The 23,848-nt window shown below is 36.5% G+C and overlaps 1 protein-coding gene across 1 annotated transcript; it reads right to left on the minus strand.

The window, feature by feature from the left end:
- Positions 1-329: 329 nt before the first annotated feature.
- On the minus strand, positions 330-22,713 carry LOC117316751. Its single transcript, XM_033871514.1, has 16 exons — positions 22,559-22,713; positions 21,688-21,782; positions 20,962-21,185; positions 20,579-20,671; positions 19,451-19,618; positions 18,614-18,957; positions 17,105-17,210; positions 16,390-16,499; positions 15,454-15,633; positions 12,680-12,847; positions 11,655-11,849; positions 8,871-8,987; positions 5,181-5,324; positions 3,158-3,281; positions 2,147-2,221; positions 330-1,000 (listed from the first exon to the last, which is right to left on the minus strand). Exons 2-16 carry the CDS (start codon positions 21,761-21,763, stop codon positions 836-838), a joined length of 2,289 nt encoding a protein of 762 aa, XP_033727405.1. The 5' UTR covers positions 21,764-21,782; positions 22,559-22,713; the 3' UTR covers positions 330-835.
- Positions 22,714-23,848: the final 1,135 nt, after the last annotated feature.

The raw sequence follows: 23,848 nt of genomic DNA on the forward strand, positions 1-23,848 counted from the left end.
AAACACTTAGCTATCAACATGAATTTGTTGTGTGTTTGTTTTAAATGTGTTTTATTGTATTTGTGAAATGTTTGGATGCAAATAGTTCTGGACTTTTCACTAGTGAAATGTTTTCATTTAAATAATTTTGGACTTTTTGTTGATGAAATACTTGGGTGCAAATAATTCTGGATTTTTCTTTTCAGACAAAATGTTTGGATTCACATAATTCAGAACTTTTCATCAATGAATTCGAGGCAAAATGATAGTCACTTGGTTTTGTTTTTGTTTTTTAATCTTTATGTCACAATAAAGGTGTTATATAGATAGACAACTTGAATAAAATTTGAATACAAAACAAATTTTTAATTTGTGTAATATTCATTCATAAAATATATTGCACATTGAATGAATTATCGTGCCAATTTCTGGACACTATAAATTATACCGTAAAATAAGCTTTGGAAAATTGGCAGATTCATGTATACTAGTCTTATAAAAAAAAAAAAAAAACATATCGCATGTAGTTTTGATAAAAGGCAAGTAAAATTCAATACAGGAGATAATTTCAATCAACGAATGTGTTGCTGTTCTTATTGACTCGTACAAGCTTGCAGTCTGACCGAGTGTGTTAAAACAAGCATCTCCGCATAAAAACAGATTTCCATGTAAAAATCCGGAAATATTATGAAACTATATAACAATCAAGGTAATAATATATATTTTCTCTGATAAATAATCTGAATGTAGAAATTCAAGTTTCCAGCTAAATTGAGGTAGATAATACAAATGCTGAAAAATACATAATACTAGCATTAATTATCAAAATAAATGTAAATTGAGGAGATATTGGAAGTTATTGCACTTTCTCAGTTTCCGTTTCTGTGTTTTCCTCATCTTCTTCCTCAACTCTCTCTGGTGTTGATTCCAAGCTGAGATCCAGTACCAATGGTATCTTTCTGTGGCCCAACCAGTCAATGAACATGCTCAGTTCCCCCAACAGAATGGTCTCCAAAATATACTAAAAACACAAAAATAATACTTACATTAATACCGTATTTATACTGCAATAAGCTAAAAAGGCCAATACACAATATCCAACTCAATGTAGAGGGATGGCTAGCCCGAGTTTCCTCTGGTCCGGACACCAGACATGGTGTCAAGGCCAGAGGAAAGTCAAACAAGGGGATGGCAACCGTATAAATCCAGCAATAAACACAAAACAGTCATCTCCTTGATATTCCAGGTGTTACATCAATTTTGCTGCCAGCAACCCTGAAATATGCCATGGTAATATTGCCAACTTAGTCTCTGTCATCTTGTAGATAAAACAAATAGACTAGTTTCAACCTTTGATCTACATCAAATGAATTGCGAAGGGCAACATACCATCAAATTAAAACAGCTGTTTCTCTGTAATCTTTAAAAGAAATGCATCACCACGATTGGTCAGGTTTTTTTTTTCGGGCACCAATTGCATTCATACACAGTATAACACACATGAAGCTAGTTGTGCTTAGAGCAAAATTTACCACAGATATGGCGGATGCCAAAGGAAAAATAATTGCAATCCAGGACAAAGTAGAGAGAATGGCCACCATATTTTCTCCTGCAATAAGCCGAAAGGCACAGAACACAATCTTTGACTCCAAGTAGGGTATCAGCCTATCATAATTCATCCTGCATTAAGCCCCAGGAGGTCAAAACACAATCTTAGACTCAAAGTTGGGGTGGGGGGTGGTCTTATGACAGGGCACTGAAACTGGCATATCTATTGAACTGCAATATATAGTGATAGGATTATTACCAGGCATAAGCCTATTACTTAATATATTTGGTAATGTTCAGTCATATAGATATTGACAATAAATTGAAATGCCAACCAAGGAACACAGAACAGCATTTCAGGACTTCCAAGTTGGTTGAATATTTAGAAATCTGCAGACAAAAATATTTCCTAAACGTCATTCCATAATGCATCAAAATTTGAAGGGCATATAATACTTAAAACATGGACTACAAGACAGTTTGATTCATCAATTTAGAAATATATTGGAGTCCTGCTTTATAGACTGATACATATTAAGTGGTTTATTTTCCTAATGAATGCCACATTATCAAAAGCAACGACAAGAGGTGTGTATTAATTAATCGGCTGCTTTCATACCTTAATGGCCTTCTGCATACAGATTTTAAGGATTGAGTAGGCTGGCAGGGACATCACCAGTAGACATAGCTTTGCCTGCAAGACAAGCAGAAAAATGTAAAAAGAAAGTTTCCTTGACGGTTAAATTGGCATGAAATTTCTACAAAGAACATAGGCTCTGTAAATGCATGTGTACCTAAACATGCCACTTCAAAAACAAAATGTTTTGGATGCTGGAGGGAAAAAAACTTGGGGGAAAACAAACATGCAGGTGATGGAGAAACAATGGCTTATATCTCCTGCTGCCGGCGGATCTAAAAACTTTGAGAGGGGAGCTGTATGAAGCAGCAGTATAAGACTGATGTACTCATCACAGCCACCTAAGGACAGCTAGCTTTTGATATATACTCCAGAATTTGTTTTCTTAATATGCATTGTAATTCATCCCGAAGATTATTTAAAACTAAATTACTGAAGACAATTGTCTGCAAAAGAATCTGCTTACATTGCATTATATCAGGTTTTGCTGCCTGTATTTCAATCAGTCACAATTTTTATCTTTGATGAAAAGTGGCTGAATTTGCTGCTTTCATGGTATTGACACTAGATTTGATATCTGATGTTGTAGTTTGAGAGTCAGAACTATATAAACCTGATTATTAGTACCCATAATAGTTTTGGTGTCCATGATAGAAAACTATCAAGTTTGCTGTTTGGTAGACAGAACTTACCTTAGCATGGGCAATAGTTTTGGCATCCACGGTAGAAAACTGGCTGAGTTTGTTATTCAGTAGTAAGAACTTACCTTAGCATCAGGAATAGTTTTGCTATCCATTGAAGGACACTTGCTGAGTTTGTTGTTTGGTACTCAGGAGTTACCTTAGTTAGCGTGGGTAATAGTTTTGGCATCCACAGTACAAAACTGGCTGAGTTTGTTGTTTAATTAATTGGTACTCGGAACTTACCTTAGCATGGATAATAGTTTTGGTGTTCATGATAGAAAACAGATGCTGGTTGGTGGTAAGAACTAACCTTAGCGTGGGGAATAGTTTTGGTATCCATGGTAGAAAACTGGCTGAGTTGGTTGAGGACATTGTTGATTTCTGGGTCACTTTGACCGGTAAGGTTGTATGTTTTCTCCCTCAATTCATCATACCTGCAGGTAAAATATAGAGAATTTCTTTCTCAATACCATATTTGATAGCTAAAGCTCTGCATATATATAGTCTACAGGTCTTTTCACAGGATCAATAAGGGATCTACTGTAAATTCGTATTCTTCAATACTTGGCTACCTTAGTTAATCTTTTTGCAATTTTACTTTAAAAGTTGAAAAATTACTGACCAGTTTGTTGTATTAAGTACCGTATTTGTCCTGTAATAAGCCCAGAAGGCAATACAACATTAATTTTAATTGATCGAAGTAGGTCATTGCAGGACAATGAAAGAGAATTTGCAACTAGTCTTTTTGTTTTATCTACAAGATGACAGAGACTGAGTCTGCCATATTACCATGGCATATTTCAAGGTTGAGAATTTTTTAGCATATTTTGAACTGAAATAAATATGGATGGGCTTATAAATTCCCAGATAAATACCTATGGTGTTATTCACAGGGGCTTGACATGTTCCAATGACCCAGGATGAAAAATTAACCCCACCTGGGTCCGACCACTAGACAGGGTTCATACGGATTATGTTAAACCAAATTCAAGGCCTTTTCAAGGCTTTGTCAATGTTTTAATTAAATATCCAAGGCCTATTTTACCCATCATCTAAGTCAGCTTGAGAGGTAACTAGAGAACAAAAAAGCAATTTATAACTATCCACTTGATCAGAATATGTGACATGGTTATTATTCTTATCAAATATTTATTAAAACAGTAACGTCTGTAGGGGAGGCGGCATAGACAAAGTTGAATCCAAATAATCAGTGGCCAGGGTTTCACTTATCCTAATGAAACCTTAATATTCAAGGATTTTTCAAGGCTGTATACTAATTTCCAAGGCTTTTCAAAGCCCAGAATGAAATTCAAGTCTTTTCAAGGCCCAAGGTGAAATTCAAGACTTTCTCATGGCCCGTGCTAACCCTGCTAGATCTCTTAAATCATAATGGGACTTAGAGCCGTTCCTATTAAACCTAGCATGAAAAATTCTCAAATGCCAGGTAATAAATCTGACCCCTAGACCACTTATTATCAGACTTGACATGTTCTTATGACCCATAATGGAAACAAGAGGCAAATGGGCCTTTAAATATTTAAGTTAATATGGTAAAGCACCTCAAGACCATTCTATCCGTGCAGAGTATTTGATTGTGCCATATCTGGGAATTGAGAAGAAGATTTTAAATTTTTTTAGTCAATTTGACCCTTTTTGGCCCCACCCCTCAGGACCCTTGGGGGTTGGGACCATATATAATTCACAATTTTGGTTGACATTTGACCATGGAAGTTTCTTTCCAAATTTCATTGAATTTGGTTTAGCGGTTTGGGAAAAGACGACAAAAATGTAAACTGTTTATGGAAGCACGATGACGGACAAAAGGCGGTTAGAATAGGTCATTAAGTCTTCTCAGGTGACCTAGAAATTAATCCCAGGTTCTGACCCCTAGATCACTAATATTATCAGGCTTGACACATTCCTTTTAAGGGGTCGGACCATGTAGGGTTAATTTTTCATTCTGGGTCATAACCCCTGTGGTACAACAGAGTTTCTAGGAACTATTTATTTATTTTAAATGTGTGCCTTACGATATAATGGTCCTATGTAAAATCAATAATTATAAGATATCAAGTATACCCGTCGAGATATCATCTGCAATAAGCCATATAAATAGTAACAATAACATTGTCCTTGACCTTGGCACCAAGAAAAACAAACTCATTTGAGGCGTATTCTCCGACTTGACTGTTACATGAAGTTTGATCAAAATCTGTTTAAAAATGAAGTCTTTAGAGCACTCAGACAAAGATTTTTTTTAAATAGTAAGAGTGATCTTGTTGTAATTGACCCAAACGCAACACAGGGTCACATTAGGCATGCAACTAACTCACCATTTAGAAGGAGGTACATGGTGAACATCAACGTTGCGTGCCATATTTGTTTTGCCTCGCCTCATGTTGATGATGTGCTCTTGGAAAAGTGGGCTAAGATCGTCAAACACCTGGTATTTCATCTTGAATGACACCATTTTTTCTCTGTACAGGAATTTAACAGCCATTATCGTATGCTTTATAGCAAATCGCAACTGTAGCTGAATTATCATTACTCTTATATGTGTCCCGATTTGGACTCGAAAAAAAGTTTAATTCATTTTTACATTTTACCTGGAGAATAAACTGTAATTTCATCTGAATATTTTATTTGAGGTTATAGACTTTTCAATCTTTACTGAAATCTAAACATTTGACCTTTGACCTTGAGATAAAGATACCCGATTATACTGATAACACATACTGTATTTTATCTTCTGTAATACAGACATAATTACTATCTATAACAAGAGGCCCATGGGGCCTGTATCGCTCACCTGGTTGGATTTGACCAAATGTCAAAATAATGTTCATGTTCAATTTATTCATACACATACTCTCTAAGGGACTGAGAGACCCTATGGATTATTTTTACAACCTAATTGTGTTTGAAGAAACTAAGTCCCTTAGGGTGGGGAAAGACCCTTGGGCCTCTTAGACTCCGCCCCTCAGGCCCCTGGGTGTTCAGAGTAAAATTTATACAAACTCTGTTCCCCTCCCCCCAAGGATGTTCCTGACCAAATATGGTTCTAATTCATTCATAACTTTATGACTTGTAGCAATTTAAAGACTAATCTCTATTCCCCTATTTGGCCCCGCCCCTCAGGCCCCTGGGGGTTCAGTGTAAAAATTTATACAAACTCTGTTCCCCCTTCTCCCAAGGATGTTAATGTTCAAATTCATCCATAACTTTATGACTAGTAGCGATTTAAATGATTAACCCTATTTCCTCTATTTGGCCCCGCCCCTCAGGCCCCTGGGGATTCAGAGTAAAAATGTATACAAACTCTGTTCCCCTTCTCCCAATGATAGTTCCTGACCAAATTTGGTTCAAATTCATTCATAACTTTATGACAAGTAGCGATTTAAAGGATTAACCCTATTTCCCCTATTTGGCCCCGCCCCTCAGGCCCCTGAGGGTTCAGAGTAAAAATGTATACAAACTCGGTTCCCCTTCCCCCAAGGATGTTCCTGACCAAATCTAATTAAAATCCATGAAAAATTTTATGACCAGTAGCGATTTAAAGACTAATCTCTATTTCCCATATTTGGCTCGCCCCTCAGGCCCCTGGGGGTTCAGAGTAAAAATGTATACAATCTCTGTTCCCCTTCTCCCAAGGATGTACCTGACCAAATTTGGTTCTAATTCATTCATAACTTTATGACTAGCAGTGATTTAAAAGATTAACCCTATTTCCCCTATTTGGCCCGGCCCCTCAGGCCCCTGGGAGTTCAGAGTAAAAATTAATACAAACTCTGTTCACCTTCCCCCAAGGATGTTCCTGACCAAATCTAGTTAAAATCCATTAAAAACTTTATGACTAGTAGTGATTTAAAGACTAATATCTATTTCCCCTATTTGGCTCCGCCCCTCAGGCCCCTGGGGGTTCAGAGTAAAAATGTATACAAACTCTGTTCCCCTTCTCCCAAGAATGTTACTGACCAAATTTGGTTCAAATTCATTTATAACTTTATGACTAGTAGCGATTTAAAGGATTAACCCTATTTCCCCTATTGGGCCCCACCCCTAAAGCCCCTGGAGGCCAGACCAACCGTTTATACAAAATTGGTTTCCCTTCACCCAAGGATGTTTCAGACCAAATATGGATCAAATCCCTTTATTCCTACGGAAGAAGAAGGATTTCAAAGAATTTGCTATATTTCCCCTATTGGGCCACACCCCCCAGGCCCCTGGGGGGCCAGACCCACCGTTTATACAAAATTGGTTCCCATTCACCCAAGGATGTTTCAGACCAAATATGGATCAAATCCCTTTATTCCTACAGAAGTAGAAGGATTTTAAAGAATTTGCTATATTTCCCCTATTGGGCCCCGCCCCTCAGGCCCCTAAGAGGCCAGACCCACCGTTTATACAAAATTGGTTCCCCTTCACCCAAGGATGTTTCAGACCAAATATGGATCAAATCCCTTTATTCCTACAGAAGAAGAAGGATTTCAAAGAATTTGCTATATTTCCCCTATTGGGCCCCGCCCCTCAGGCCCCTGGGAGGCCAGACCCACCGTTTATACAAAATTGGTTCCCCTTCACCCAAGGATGCTTCAGACCAAACATGGATCAAATCCCTTTATTCCTGCAGAAGAAAAAGGATTTAAAAGAATATGCAATATTCCCCTATTGGGCCCCACCCCCCAGGCCCCTGGGGGGCCAGACCCACCGTTTATACAAAATTGGTTCCCCTTCACCCAAGGATGCTTCAGACCAAATATGAATCAAATCCCTTCATTTCTACAGAAGAAGAAGGATTTTAAAGAATTTGCTATATTTCCCCTATTGGGCCCCACCCCTACGGCCCCTGGGGGGCCAGACCCACCGTTTATACAAAATTGGTTCCCCTTCACCCAAGGATGTTTCAGACCAAATATGGATCAAATCCCTTTATTCCTACAGAAGAAGAAGGATTTCAAAGAATTTGCTATATTTCCCCTATTGGGCCCCGCCCCTCAGGCCCCTAGGAGGCCAGACCCACCGTTTATACAAAATTGGTTCCCCTTCACCCAAGGATGCTTCAGACCAAACATGGATCAAATCCCTTTATTCCTGCAGAAGAAGAAGGATTTTAAAGAATATGCAATATTCCCCTATTGGGCCCCTACCCCCAGGCCCCTGGGGGGCCAAACCCACCGTTTATACAAAATTGGTTCCCCTTCACCCAAGGATGCTTCAAACCAAATAAGAATCAAATCCCTTCATTTCTACAGAAGAAGAAGGATTTTAAAGAATTTGCTATATTTCTCCTATCGGGCCCCGCCCCTAAGGCCCCTGGGGGGCCAGACCCACTGTTTATACAAAATTGGTTCCCCTTCACCCAAGGAGGCTTCAGACCATATATGAATCAAATCCCTTCATTTCTACAGAAGAAGAAGGATTTCAAAGAATTTGCTATATTTCCCCTATTGGGCCCCGCCCCTAAGGCCCCTGGGGGGCCAGACCCACCGTTTATACAAAATTGGTTCCCCTTCACCCAAGGATGCTTCAGACCAAATATGAATCAAATCCCTTTATTCCTGCAGAAGAAGAAGGGTTTTAAAGAATTTGCTATATTTCCCCTATTGGGCCCCGCCCCTAAGACCCCTGGGGGGCCAGACCCACCGTTTATACAAAATTGGTTCCCCTTCACCCAAGGATGCTTCAGACCAAATATGAATAAAATCCCTTCATTTCTACAGAAGAAGAAGGATTTTAAAGAATTTGCTATATTTCCCCTATTGGGCCCCGCCCCTAAGGCCCCTGGGGGGCCAGACCCACCGTTTATACAAAATTGGTTCCCCTTTACCCAAGGATGCTTCAGACCAAATTTGGTCAAAATCCACTGAGTAATTTAGGACTAGTAGCGATTTAAAGGAAAAGTTGACAGACGGACGACGGACGACGGACGACGGACGCTGCGCCATGCCATAAGCTCAGTGGCCCTTCGGGCCAGGTGAGCTAAAAAATATAGTGTTTTCTAAGTAGTGTCAGGTGTCTAGTACCTCTCAATTTTCTGCAGTGAGGCTTCTAGCTCTTGCTGAACAGTTGATCGGATTTTAAGAAGTTTTTTCCGGTTATTATAGGCCAAGTCCCCGACATCTTTGGTATTAGTGCAGTTTCTGTAAAAAAACACAACAGGAAAAGTTGATAAATCAAGTCAAAAGGGATGTGGCAGTGGCCAGAGTCGAGGATTAAACAAAAATTGTTTCCATTCCCCAAAGAATACTTCTGAACAAAATTTGGTCAAAATCCATCCAGTCCTTTATGACTAGTAGCTATTTATAGGACTTTAGTAACCTCTACTTCCCCTATATTGGGGGTCCAGTTCTTCATGCCCCTAGGGAGTCGGCTCCATCATTTGTACAATTTCGAATTACTACCATCTTTGGATGTTACCATGCAGTCTGAATGAATGAGTGATTGTGCATTCCTTAGTTCAGAGAAGAATTCACTACCTTTTGTCACTGCCCCTCAGCTCCCTTAGGGGTGTCAGCTCTACCATTTGCACAATTTTGAATCCCTACCACTTTAAGATGTTACTAGTCAAACATGAGTGATAGCCATTATTTAGTTCCAGAGAAGAAGTCATCTTTTGTAATATGGCCAAATTGCCCCCTTTTCACCATCCTTATAGACAGCACCCTTCGGGTGGCAGCTCCACCTGTTGTACAATTTTAAATCTCCACCACCTAGGGACACTTCCAGTCAAATCAAAATGAATCCCAATTAGAGGTTTAAAGAAATTGTTGATGTATGGATGGAAGGACGATGGACACTGAATGTCTGACATTATAAAGCTTGATCACCTTGGTCCTTTGGACTTACAGTGAGCTAACAGGTTCTATAATTCCTATATATTTTAAGCCTGCAAACCAGTTGTCACTTCTTCTAAGTATGTAGCTCTACAAACCAATGCAGTAGCCTCATGTAAAACACTACAAGCATATTACCACGGATTAGTATTTAAACCAAGGATGGTCAACTCATGGGATATAACCCATTAAATTTTTGCCCAACAAGAAATGTATTTATTATTTTTTCACTTGTCCAGCCTTAGCAAGTTAGCATTATCACAGATTAGTCTTCAAATCAAAGATAATTGACTCATGGGCGATAAGCCATTATTTTTTTCTGAAAAAGAAATGTATTTACCAGGTAATATTTTTTTCACTTGTCCAGACTTAGCATTATCACAGATTGGTATTTATTTATTGGTGAATGTCAATTTCAATCAGATTAAAAAAGATTGACATCGTAAATTGATGGCACTGAAAGCAATACATAAACTGTAGGGCTAGATATTAAGTGAACTCATTCAGTTTTACGCAGAAATTGAGACTTGTTAAACTTGTTGAATTGATTTAGGACCCTCTCCATTTAGTTGGGCAGTCCAACATCTTTGTTTCGATGTTTTCAATTTCCCACATTGAGCATGTACAAAGGCATTGTTTACACTCACTGAAAGATAATTATACGAAATAGTGATTAGGTTAATTGTTTCTTTTTATTTCAATTTTTCATGATTTTTCTAAATTATGGACAATTTAAAATTTTATAATTAATACAAAGTGAATACATTTTTACATATATTTAAGCCTTATATCTTTACATATGTTACTAAATGAAAATCTAACCATTTAGTCCTTTTAATCAAATTTAAATTATACAATTATGGTAATGGAACCCCACAAAACTTGTTCTAGAAAACAATATACAGAAACTAAAGTTAGCACAATCATGTTTAAGGGGAATGTTTTCAGTGCTAATTACCTCTATAAAAAAAAAAACGGGTGGGCTCAATAAAACCATGAACAAAGAAAAATTTCCTTCTGAAATCTGAAGGAAGTGTTTTTTTTCCCATTTCCTTGTACATATTTTTATGCAGCAAAACACAATCCAGAGTCTTTAGTTAAATGACTGATTATTATATTACAGATCTGTGAGGTAAGAAAATAATTTTATATGCTTTAATTATATCAGCATCCCACTTTTGTTAAACAAGAGGCCCAGAGGGCCTGTATTGCTCATCTGGTTTATTGTTTACTGTTTTTGTTTCATTTCCTAATAGCTTTATTTGTTATGTATGATAATATTGTGAGGATTTCAACTGCTTTGGTGGTGGTGGTGGTGGGGGGTCAGCCCCATTATTTGTATAAATTTGAATCTCAGTCTCCTGGGGATGTTGCCACTAAAATATCAATAACATACATTGCTTAGTTTCAGAGATGAATCATTAACATCAATATTGCCAAATGGATCACTATAAGTCAGCTAGACCATTTACAGTTTTTTGAATCCCATGCATCCTCTAGGTATGCTACCAGTCAGATATGATGGATATTCATCACTTACTTCCAGACAATTAATTGTTTATAGCAATTTAGCAAAATTGACCCCTTTTGGCCCTGCCCCTCAGGTCCCCGGGGGGTCAGTCCCACTTGCATTTCTAAAAGTTTGAATCCCTCCCTAAGGATGCTACCAGTCAAATATGAGCATTATCCATTGCTTAGTACCCGCCCCTCAGCCCCCAGGAGGTTCAGCCCCACCATTTATTTAATTTCAAGTCCCCACCCACTAAGGATGCTACCAGTCAAATTTTGTTCAATTCCGATCAGCGGTTGTGAAGAAGAAGTCAATTGTTGACGGACGGCCGGTTAGATGGACGGACGGACAGATGGACGACAGACGGACGCCACAGTATGACATAAGCTCACCTTGGTCCTTTAGACCAGGTGTACTTATAGGGGCAAATGCACTTATTAGGTTGAATATTGTATACTACGTACTTTTTAGGGGATGTTTTGGGGTATTTCTCACTAGCCACTTGCTGCCAAATCGGTAATTTTTTGGCCTGAGGTATTTCCTTTTTCTCTGCAGCATATGTCGAGGGCGGTTCATCACGGTGGGGTGTAGAAGTACTAGCAGGAGAACTTGGTGAGGCATTGGAGCCACCTGATTGGACACTTCCGGTTCCTGACTTCCTGTGTGCAAACATTTGAGTGCCAATATTACATTTACACTATCCAGCTTAATGGTGTTATTTAAAGAAGTGTGCAGACCATTGGGCCAACACTTTAAATTTTGACTCAAAAACCGAGAATACCGAGACTGTAAATCAGCAAAGAGGACAACATAGAAATCTAATTGAGCTTTTGATAGAGACCCTGCCTGAAAAAAGTACAAGGAGAATAATAGCAGGTGTTCAGAAACACTTTATGGATGACTCCCCTTATGTGCCATCAAAGTAAGGAGTGGGGTTATTTTAAGGCAATAAAATTGCATTAATTTTCAAGCATTCGTACGTATTATTGATTTGGACAATTGATAAGACAATGGTGGGCGTTTAGCAGGTAGGTGCTTATTGCTTGAAATAAATACAGTATACTATACATATCGCCTATAAAAAGCCGAACCTCATTTGCCTATATCAATATTGTATATCTTGGAGAAAAACAAATAAAAACTATATTTGCCTGAATTTGTATACTACACAATCTTTAGTAAGTTACAACTTTACTAAGTTTATATTAGTCTATGTAAAGTGAATGTACCAGTGATTATATCACAAATGTTTTGGCCATCAAAACCTAATGACGTTTCAATTAATTTTTGAAGCTGCAGCCTCTTTGTATTGGATAATGTACTATTGATACTGTTGGCAAGAGAGATATACTTTCATCGTCCACAGATAGGGTTCAATGGCAGTAAGAATGAGGTTGTAAATTTTCTGGCCATTAAAAAATTAATGAAAATTTAATTTGTTTAAATTGTTAAGTGAACCTGAGTCGGGATAGTTGCTATGGTTACATACTTCCATTGCATGGCCTTGAGGATGAGATGAGCGTGGATTCCCATCATTGGTGTTGACTTGTGTTGTACTGTTGGAAGGTTGATTAAATCCTCCCAGGTCTCAATAATGACCCTCTTCTTTTCCTGTATAGCAGACAATATGGCCTCCATCGGAGCACGGATAGACTTCCTAGTGACAAAAAATTCTGAATAAATTCTTTTAAACTGATACAATACAGTTCAGCAATAATGCTTAATTCCTTAAAGGTAAAGAAAAAACAATCGTGTCAAAATGAGTGACATATATTTTTCATAAAATAAGGAAATTTTTTAAAAAGTAGAATTCATCTTCAGACAAGATTGAAATTATGGTATATTAAAAAAACAAATTTAAGTCAATTATCTTTTAAAAAATTATTCAGAAACAATTTGCTACCCATGAACACACAATAACATATGACTATAAAGTGTACCAAGTTTTAAAGAAAACAACTTAGGCATACAAATCCCCTCGCGTGCTAACACATGAACTCTGACGCAAAATGGGGGGTGGGGTTATTGCAGGACATTGAAATAACATCAGTTATCATTTGCACTGAACTGCAATAGACATGGATGGGCTTATTATCAGGCATGGGCTCATTGCCAGATAAATATGGTATACACTGTATATTGTTATGCATTCAACAGTATCTGGTTACGCATCACACTAGCAACTTCATTTCCTGATAGTTATTATAATTATGTGTGTATCTAAATGCATATATAAGCATTTTCCTTTGTTCAGAAGGTTTAATTGACTCATATATGAAGTTTGGTCAGGATCCGTTCAAAAATGAAGTCGCATTACAGCGCTGACAAAATTTTTCTATAAATAGTAACGGTGACATTGGCCTTGACCTTGGCGCCCTAAAACACGAACTCGTTCGAGGTATTCCCATGCTGGACCCATATATGAAGTTTGGTCAGGATCCGTTCAGAAATGAAGTCACAAGAGTGCTGACAAAGATTTTCTATAAATAGTAACGGTGACCTTAACCTTGACCTTGGCACCCTGAAACACGAACTCGTTCGAGGTATTCCCATGCTGGACCCATATATAAAGTTTGGTCAGGATCCGTTCAGAAATGAAGTTGCAAGAGTGCTGACAAAGATTTTCTATAAATAGTAACGGTGACCTTGACCTTGACCTTGGCACCCTGAAACATGAACTCGTTCGAGGTATTCCCATGCTGGACCCATATATGAAGTATGGTCAGAATCCGTTCAAAAATGAAGTCGCAAGAGCGCTGACAAAAAGTGAACATACGTACGTACATACGAACGGAACGCTATATCCCCTCCCCGACTTTCGTCGCGAGGGGATAACAACAAAATAAAAAATACATTCAAAAACTTAAAAAAAATAAATAAAAAATCCAGAAGCCAGGTTACAATAGGTAAACATTGTATACTACTTTCTTGTATAGCTGGTTGCTGGCTTGTTACTGGTTGTCAACAACCAGTAGACAACCAGCTTTAGACTGAAGAAAGTAGAATATAATTTTACCAACGAATTGGAACCTGGCTTCTAGAGTTGCTCCTCTTCTTGATTTATTTGTTAACTTCATGCTCCTGGAGCCTAGTAGGATGTTCGTTGTTGGAGAATTTATCCAACTGGAAATTTTCCCACATGGTCACATTTCAATTAAAAAGTTTGGTAAAATATAGAGAGAAGATAATCACCAGATTAAAACAGAATTTATGTCAGATCACCACACAATGATACATCATTGCATTAAAGGGACATCACGGTAAAAACGTTGTAATTTTCAATGAATGTACGTGTTTTGTTCCTTTCCAGTTATATTTCTGTGCTGTCCCAATGTTCACAGTCGATCCTCATGTCCAGCTTGACCACTTGATTTAGTTGGGAATCCCCCTCTAAATTTAGCGCGGAAATCATTTTTAAATCATCACGTAACTGTTTTGAAATCGAGGCAACACAAACACATGATAGTTTACAAGGCGAATTGGATTAGTTGGACAACGATATTATACAGTGGTTTAAATGTTAAATAACACGTTCTGTATATATTCCGGCACATATGTTTATGTGTAAATAAGTGTAAACACCGTACATATAGTATAGTGACAGTAGCGATGTACTGGCACAGACTGTATAAATATTACCGAGTTTGTGTAAATATTACCGAGATTGTCATGACCTACTATCCAGCAATCAAGCAGAATACGAGCAGCGTCCGTATTACGTACTGCTGTTTTCATGTTTGAACTGTATTGTACTGCTTCCCCAGTTTAATTCTAGGATTGTGTTTGACCCATTTTCCAATTATTCTCTTCATTGCGGAAGCTGTTATCGTTTTCAACCGCAATCGATTCACATTGGAAGCCATTTTTGTTTTCAGGTGTTTTAGTGTGTTGTGCGCATGCGTGTTATCGTATATGTCACAAAATTTGCATATTCAGACTATTGATCAACGAATTGTGATAACCTTTTTAATAATTAATAATTGATGTTTTTTATATACATATATCATCAAATTCGAATGGTTATTGTTCATAAGGATATTTTTTTTAAAGATATACCCAATAATATGAAAAAATACAAAATAAAAATTGGTTTACTGTGATGTCCCTTTAAAAACTGAAAAAAACACCTTAAAAACAAAAAGAGCAAATGTGTTATATTATACTTTGAAGTAAAGAAAGTTTAGAATTTAAACTTCAGTAACCTTAACGCTACATTTTTCACAACCTATTACAACTCTATACAGGTTTAAAGGCATTATTCACCTCCTGCCTGTAAACAGCTTTGATGAATGTGTAGAGTTGGAGGTAGTCGAAGATGGAGGTTCCTGTATCATGACCTTTCGACCTGCTGGAGTACCAATATCAGGAAACTTCCGACCTCCGTCTGTACTGGAGTCTACGGTTGTCTCAGAACACTTCTGTATCTTTGAATGGAATCGGTGTCTACAAAACAAAATTGATATTAGGTTAATGCTTTATTTAGATATTTTGCTGTAAAGAACGAATATTCAAATGTAAAATGATTGGGGTTATGGTTATATATGAACATGACTCTGTTGACATGTATTTCCTTTTTTTTATTGTTTTATTGTAGAATTGTCAATTTATTTGAATACAATTAAGTTTGTTTCCGTTTTATAAAACTCAATCAGGTATAACAGGGCTTTTTAGGGCCCTATAGCTATTCCCAACTGAAATTATTTCATATCTATTTCCAAAATTTGCAGCTTACTCATGTCTTTCCCAATTCATTTCTCAAAATGAGACAAAAATTAATAGGCCCCATTCCAAAACATTGAGAAAAATTCCTGAACAGAATAACTCACACAAACATTCTTGATACACATACATCAAAATATTAGTTAGATATTGCTTTAACAGTCTAAGAAGTTTTTTTTGTTTTTTTTGTGATGAGTATTTAAAACCTTAAATGAAATGAAAACAAATTTCAGATACTATTTATCACATGAATCAGAAAACTTACATTTTGACAAGTTTTAAAGACAAAATGTTGAGGATTTAATCGATCTGATGTCACAATCATTTTCTGACTGACACAGCTAGCCAATAAAAAACTCTAGGGTATATAACATTGGTGTCATATGCAAAAATGTTACATTGGCAAATTCACTGGAAAATAAGCAGGTTATGAGATGAATTCAGATATTTACTTATTAACGTAGCCATAAATTCACTCACATAGCCAGGTAGTTGAGTTTACTTTCTCGGTCTCCGGTGTGGACTGGTGGGAGGTGGGCAGGGTTATAGTACTTCTTGAGAGCCTTCACCGCATCCAAAGAGAGCGGAGTCTGAAAAAGCATCGTTGTCATCATAGATAATTTAGTTCTCATATTCAATCAATGTACAATGCAAATACCGTACTCTATATTTATTTAACCCAAGAGGCAAATTCCATAAAAACATTTAATCAGAGTTTGGAATGGGCTTTTTTAATGCTGGCCAAAAATCATAGTACCGTATTCTACCTAATAAAAGGCTTCCCCTATAAACACACCTCCACCCTTTTTTTTCAGGAAAAAAGGATGTGCGCTAATTGAAATATATATAAAAAGTACTTTACCTCCCTGCTCTGGTTTAATAAACAAATATCTTAGTCTTTTACCCAAGACTCTTGATTATTTTCCCTACATAATGGTATGTAAGTGAATGTATAAAATGGTTATATTTTGTTTCCAGATATGGTATGGAAACTTTTTCCTGTATATTGAGCCCATAAAATTTTGGTAAGCTAAATTTCTCTTTGCAGAGGAAAAGTGTTATACTTAAAAGTATCGATTTGGAAAAACTAAAAAGTAAAACAGTTTAGAAGACTGTAATTTAGCGGAGAACATAAGGAACAGCACTATGTGTAGAATATACTGCATGTAAGTCATTTATAAGAACAATCATATACCTTGGATTTGAGGTCGCGACCTTTCATGTTGTGGATTGACACGATAACAGTGTACAGACTTTCCAGGTATTGTAGATGGTCCCGACGAATTCTCTCCTTCTTTTCACTACAAACACAAATGCATCATTTTTAGTGGTGTAATATAACGAGCAAGGAAAATTCAATCAATAAAACAAAGTGAGCAATTAAAGCTTCACAAAGATAAAATAATAACTCTCAACTCATCAATAAAATAAAACAGACAAGAGACACAGTCTCATGGACATGAAAAAGATTGCTCTTAAAATACATGTCATTTACCAACTCAAGAGAGCTTCCTTAACTTAATATTCATGGTTCATACAGATTTTTTATAACAAAATTTCAAGCACATTTCAAGCACATTTCAAGCACTTTTGCAGCACTTCCCCAAAACTTTTCACTTGTTCTCAATTTTCCAGGTATATTTTTGCTTGTAGGGTCAATTGGGGTATTTTTTATCTATAAGTTGAATAAAATAACAAAATAATGTTATAACTGTCATGTAAGTAAGTGCTCAAAAAACTATGCTTGTAATAAAAAAACATGTATCTATGGTAGCACACTACAGAATGACTGGCTGGCTATGAGTGATTTTCTTTGTAATAACTGAAGTATTATGATATGCATAAAAAAGTGAAAAAATAAATATACACTATATTTGGTATATTCATTATGAAGTAGTTCATACAGGCCTCACATTTGTTAAAACTTAAATGAATAAATTGGTTCCGTATTTTAAATTTCCAGATTTTCCGACAGTTTGTTTACACCGGAAATTTACTTTTGCCTACAGCAAAAAATGGTGTCTCCTGATCAAGGTAAGATTGAGGGAAACTTAATATACAACATATGTCAAAACAAGATTAAATCTGTCTTTGAGATAGAGATATTTAATTTCAAATAGGTTTCAGACAAAAATTGTGCAGAGAATTGTCATTTTGGGTCAAATATGATATTTTGCAATTTTTTTTAGGTTTTTTGAAGTCATTACAATGGTATTCACAGGTCTGAAAAACAGAAAAAATAAGTTTACTTATCCTTCAGAGGTGTATTAAAATTGCCAATGTTGTATAGATTACAAATATATATACTTTAATACAGGTAACTGACTATGTTTACATATATCCAAAACATGTGCCTTAATTATTTTCCAGAATTGGGCATTTTTACTGTACACTGCTACCTATAACGCCTGGCTACTATGAACTAATTAAATCCAAATTTCATTTAGAAATCAATGTGAAAATAAAATTTACTTGTTTTTTTCTTCTTAATTCTGCAACCACAAGAAAAAAAAATTAAGCACTCTCAATAAAACTCAAGGACAAGATATGAAAATTCAAGCACTTTTCAAGGACTTTTAAGAAGAAATGAAAACAACTCAAGCTTTTTTTTAAAGTACTGATTTGAAAATCAAGCAATTTTAAAGGTCTCTACGAACCAGCACCATGACATATGATGGTATATACTTGTGTAAACAAAACTCACGTTATACCACTTGATATTTTAATAAGTGGATTCAGACTAGTGCTTTCCTCCAATTCGTCTGTGGAGTCACCTTCATAGATAGGATTCAGATTGGATCCTTTCCCCAAACTTTCAATATCCTTTTCAGAAGGCAAAGCTAAAGACTTTCGTATCCGTGTCATCCTACGCATTACACTTGATGCCATCTGCTCCTGTTCCACTGACATGGTGTCATCATCATCATCCAATTCAGATTCCGAGTCCGATTCAGCCATGTGCACCAGACCCATTTGCAAGTCCTTGATAGACATGAGCACCATACCATTGTCCTGTTGTGTGTCTTCATCACCTTTCTGTTGTAGCTCCTTAAGTGAGGAAATGATAACTATGATATCAACTGACTCTTTAAGATAAAATAACTTACTTTTAACATTATGATTCAACCCATCATTAAGAATTATTATAGTTGGCATAACAAGTACAGTGTGCTCACAAAAACATAAAACAAGTGCTGTTTTAGATTTACATAGCTTTGCCAACTGAAGATATATCTCATGTGAATCTGAGGAAAAATAACTTAAGTCACCCAGGTAATCCCTTTAGATCACCAAATATCTAAATAACATATTGCTGCTTGAATTAAGACCCCCAAACTGAGCTCCAAGGAAACCTCTCTTGATCCAATCCTCTAGCTTTCTGAGCAGACATCTTACCACTACCCGAAAGCCAAAGGAAAATTTTTGCTAGCCAGTGCTTAAAGTAAGGTGACACTATACTCTGTTATCATTTTTACAAGAATATGTCTATAAGAATTAGATCATTGTTGTTGCTGTTGACAATTGAAGTACACGTATTTACCTGCTGTTGTCGGACGTATTCATCATACGAATACTGACCACCTCTTACACTGCGTATGACCTTGGCATTCTCAGCCAATTTCTCTTTAATCTTGCGATAACCATTTAAGGTTGGAATTGGTTCCAACTGTTCCTGCTTTGCTTCTTCTGCAGTTGCAGGACGATCGGTCTGAAAATTAAAAACTCTTGAATTGTAAAATGGTCTTGAATATTCTGTTCTTTTAATGCTTTACTGTTGTATAATTCTGATTTACACTGGCCATAGGTCATAAAGTGTAACAATTGTCCATGCATGCCTTTTTAGCAACTCTATTGGATTTCAAATGCAAATTCTTTTAAATTCTTTACCTCGCCAAGGCTCGCCACTTTTGTCTTTCTTTACCCTCGCCAAAATACAGCTTCTATTTTAAGACACTGACCATGTATTCTCTATATACTTCAGACATTTTACTGTACAGATGTGGTAGCATAAATGCTGGCAGTATAACAAGGTTTTACTGCATGAAACAAGGTATTACAGTACAAATTGTGGCAGTATAACTATAGGTTTCATGGAATAATGGTGACTGACCATATAACAAGGAAACCAGTAATGTATGTAATTATACCTGGATTATGGATACAATTAATCATCCACTTCCTAAAACCTAAAAGTCACTTCATATAACTTCAATATAATGCCATTTACTTTATATAAAACCTCAATTTTATATCATCCACCCCCCAAAACCTCAGTTGTGCCATCTACTACAATGCCACTCACCTTATTAAACTTCATTATATTAATTGCCACTCATCCCCTTGATAAAACCTTGGTGATTTATACTGTGACCAGAACTGACTAATCAAGTGTGAATTATATCTATGATCTCCATTTCAGACCATCATTTGTTCTGTCACATACAAAATGTAACTAGCATGTTTGTTATATGAAAATTATATACAGGTATCAACCGAACAATCGTTCTCTATTGTTTCTTAATGAATGCTGTGTTATACAAGGTCTGAGTATTTCAACTTGTGGGATAAATATATACATTTCATATGTTTTCTTTCAAAGTAATCATCATCCCTCATGATGAAAAACAATGTACAATGTATACATATACTCCCTACAAAAACATCTTACCTTTTCCTCAATTTTGATGGCTGGTAACACTTTAATCTTCTTCCAGTCCTTGGGTTTGTCATCGTAAAACTGCTTATGAGGTGCAGACCAAACCTGTATCATAGAGATCCATTGATAATGGTACTAGTTGTTGCTATTGGATGCAAGTTTGGAGTATATCTTACAGATTTTCAGTAATTTTTACTTGTATTATGATGCTTTATACAGAAAACCCTGGAAAATCAATCAAATGTGAAGGTACATTCAACAGCAGTTTTGGGGTTGAAAAACCTTCATTTTAAGTTGGTTCAAGTCTCTTAAAGAATAAATCATGGTGAGACTACTTGATTTTATTGGGTAAATGCTGCAAAAAATGGCTTAGCCATTCAGAACCCCTTATATACCTGATCATCAAGGCAATTGCTAAGGGTCTTCAGTACAAGGTTATAGGGGTCAAGAACAACATCTCCTCCAACGTCATGATATGGCTCCCAAGGGATGCTGTGAAATCCCTTATGCAGGTTGCTTTGGCGACGGAGGTAATGGCGTTCCCATAATGACTTTGGACGCTCCTCCAGCATATTTGTACCTGTTCTGTTCCATACTTTTGTAAACTTGTATGGCTTGGCTAGAATTGGACAAAATTAAATATTATTAATAGGTTTTAAGTAGAATATAGTACATGAAACATATGCACACTAACTAGATCTTCACATTGTAAGAATAGTTCCTGCTGCTCCCATTATACGATCGTAAAAGACGATTAAATTTGGGATCTTATGTTTTCTCTTCTATTTTCTTACAACTTTCTTCTTCCTATTAAATGTCCCAACTTAACCCTATCACACTTTATACCTTTAGTTGATTCAGTGTCTTTGACAGTATACTTCCGTGAGGCACATGTCGCCTCAGTTCCACACTATCACAAGAAGACAAACATGAATATACAGCAGCCTCCCTAAATACACACTCACTACAGTAGCACATGAATCTCATTCCCAGGGGAAGTTGTCCTTAAATCATTATAGCTATTGATAGGATGTTTAACCATACAAAACTAAACCAAAGGCATTACATATTTTTTTCTATTTTCTTGCCCTTGAAATTATAATGTTACAAAGATATGTCACCTGGTTGTGGCTTATAATGATTCCTGACAATTTTGGTGATGTCATTGCTGATAGGTGTTGCTCGAAAACTTGTCATGGTATTACATTTCTAAATTCTGAAATAAAAGATTAAAAAATTAAAACTTTTTGAGAAATTCTCTTCATGTCAACTCAAAAGAAATGCTGGTAAAGGTTCATTCTGATTCAAAGTCTAAGAAAATGGCCTTCACTGAACCACACTGAGAAAACTATTGAAAATGTTCTCTCTTGATCTTATCTTGATTACATTCAAATTTCACTAATATGTAGAACTATCATAAAATATATGTTTGCATCAACTACAAATAACTAGAAAGTGATCAGGGTTTTATTTTCTGTGGGCTTTTTAGTGGCGATAAGGACAGAGGTGATTGTTTATCACATTGAAGGGTCAGGCATTGTAATCATATTTTGTTCTTAATTAGCTAATCTCTCTAGATTGTGAAAAGGTGGAATGGTTGCTGAATAGAATGAAAGAAAAACACTCTTCCTTAAACAATAAGAAAAATACTCTTCCTTAAACAATAAGTGGAAAGCTTATAATTAGTGGATGATTGGGACGGTTTCAAATGTTCAAGAGAAACCTGCCCTACTGTCTTAATAATGCTCCGACGAGCCGAATTTCAAATGGAAATTATTTAATATTTTAGCCAAATTATCAAAATTTTAATTTTTCTCCTGACAATTTCCTTATCAAACACTAAGCCTAAGGGAAAAGGCACCATCTCAAACCAGTGGGAAAAAAACTAGTGATAAAACTAGAATATGATAATTTCTAATAAAAGAAGCGTTCAAGTAATTTGAGTGACATCTTTTGGAATTAATGAAATAGGCCTAGGTTCAGTTTCCTTACCTTATTTGTTTTCCTTTTTCTCCTATCAAGGCGCCATTATTACTTCGCAACATGTTTTATGACGTCATAGAAACACTCCAGTTATCGCCCTTGTTTTCACGGTGCATTCGCTTACAGACGTCAAGATGTCAGAGTTTTCTCCATAACAAGTCTATTGCAATCTAATTATTTATCTACTTTATAGAGATAAACCCCCAAGCCCACTTTGAGAAAAGGTAATACTTTCGTTTTCTAACATTTCGCTTATTCTAAGATAAAATAACATATTGTGACAAATGCTGTTGTCAACATATTGAATTGGACTCGGCCAGTGGCCATGTTTCACGGGATGAATAGTATAAACTTATATCGGAATAACGACTCGACGACCTGTGTGTTACTTAAAATAATGTGTATTCAGTAAAACATGTACGAATACGATGTCATAAACATGGGCACAATAAGATAAGACATGAGCAATGATAAAACATAGTGTCAAAAACACGTCTCATCACAACGAACAGGCTCAGTCTGCCTGAACAAAGGCAGACGATTTCCTTTACAAAGAAAACTCTGTGACGACTTGACCTCACACTATTACGCATGTTACGACTCGACTTCACACTATTACGTTAAAGAACACAAGACATCTCGACTACATAGATTGACAGCTCTCTCTCGTAACTAGACATTCCGACCCACACACGCGCTAACAATGAACAGGTACCCGAGCCGGTTATCCAGGTGTGACGGCTAAATATAGATCGTCTCACCTGGAGAGCGGCACGTGCACATGAACACGACAATAAATAAAGGCACTCGTTCACTCACATAAACACACGTATCTATACATACATACACAGGCTAATAATTACATGTCATACATAATAAAAACTAACGACGTGACAATATTTTTGGCGAATTGGTTTAAAAATAAAAGTTTGTGAGCAAACAAGTTTTTGCCGATGCTGCACACATTTTCATTTTAAATCTGAGCCAGGCCATGTTTAGGTGTATATACATAAACTTGGCAAGCACCGCCCATTTCCATATAAGGAAATTTACATCCGGGTCATATACGAGAGGTCAAATGTCATTGGTCAGTAGGATAAATTTTGGCCCCTGCTCAGCCTCCGGGTACCCCATAGCTTACCCATTCTTGAAAAAACGACGCCATATTAGATTAGGAAAAAACAGACATTAGGAAAAACAAAAAATTTATACCAATCTTGGACAATATCTTTTGAAAAAGATTCATCAGAAGTGAAAGTGAAAGTCAATAGAACTTTAGCACGTGCATCAGCATCAAGA

This window comes from Pecten maximus, chromosome 18 (genome assembly GCF_902652985.1).
Source record: "Pecten maximus chromosome 18, xPecMax1.1, whole genome shotgun sequence".
NCBI classification, from domain to species: Eukaryota; Metazoa; Mollusca; class Bivalvia; order Pectinida; family Pectinidae; genus Pecten; species Pecten maximus.

Excerpts from the sequence above, each read along its gene's own strand:
- LOC117316751 (XM_033871514.1), bottom strand. The coding sequence starts at position 21,763 with ATGACAAGTTTTCGAGCAACACCTATCAGCAATGACATCACCAAAATT. Across the intron at positions 21,186-21,687 it reads TCATTATAAGCCACAACCAG|CCAAGCCATACAAGTTTACA; the intron begins GTGACATATCTT and ends GTCCAATTCTAG. Across the intron at positions 16,500-17,104 it reads GTCGCGACCTCAAATCCAAG|ACTCCGCTCTCTTTGGATGC; the intron begins GTATATGATTGT and ends ATGCTTTTTCAG.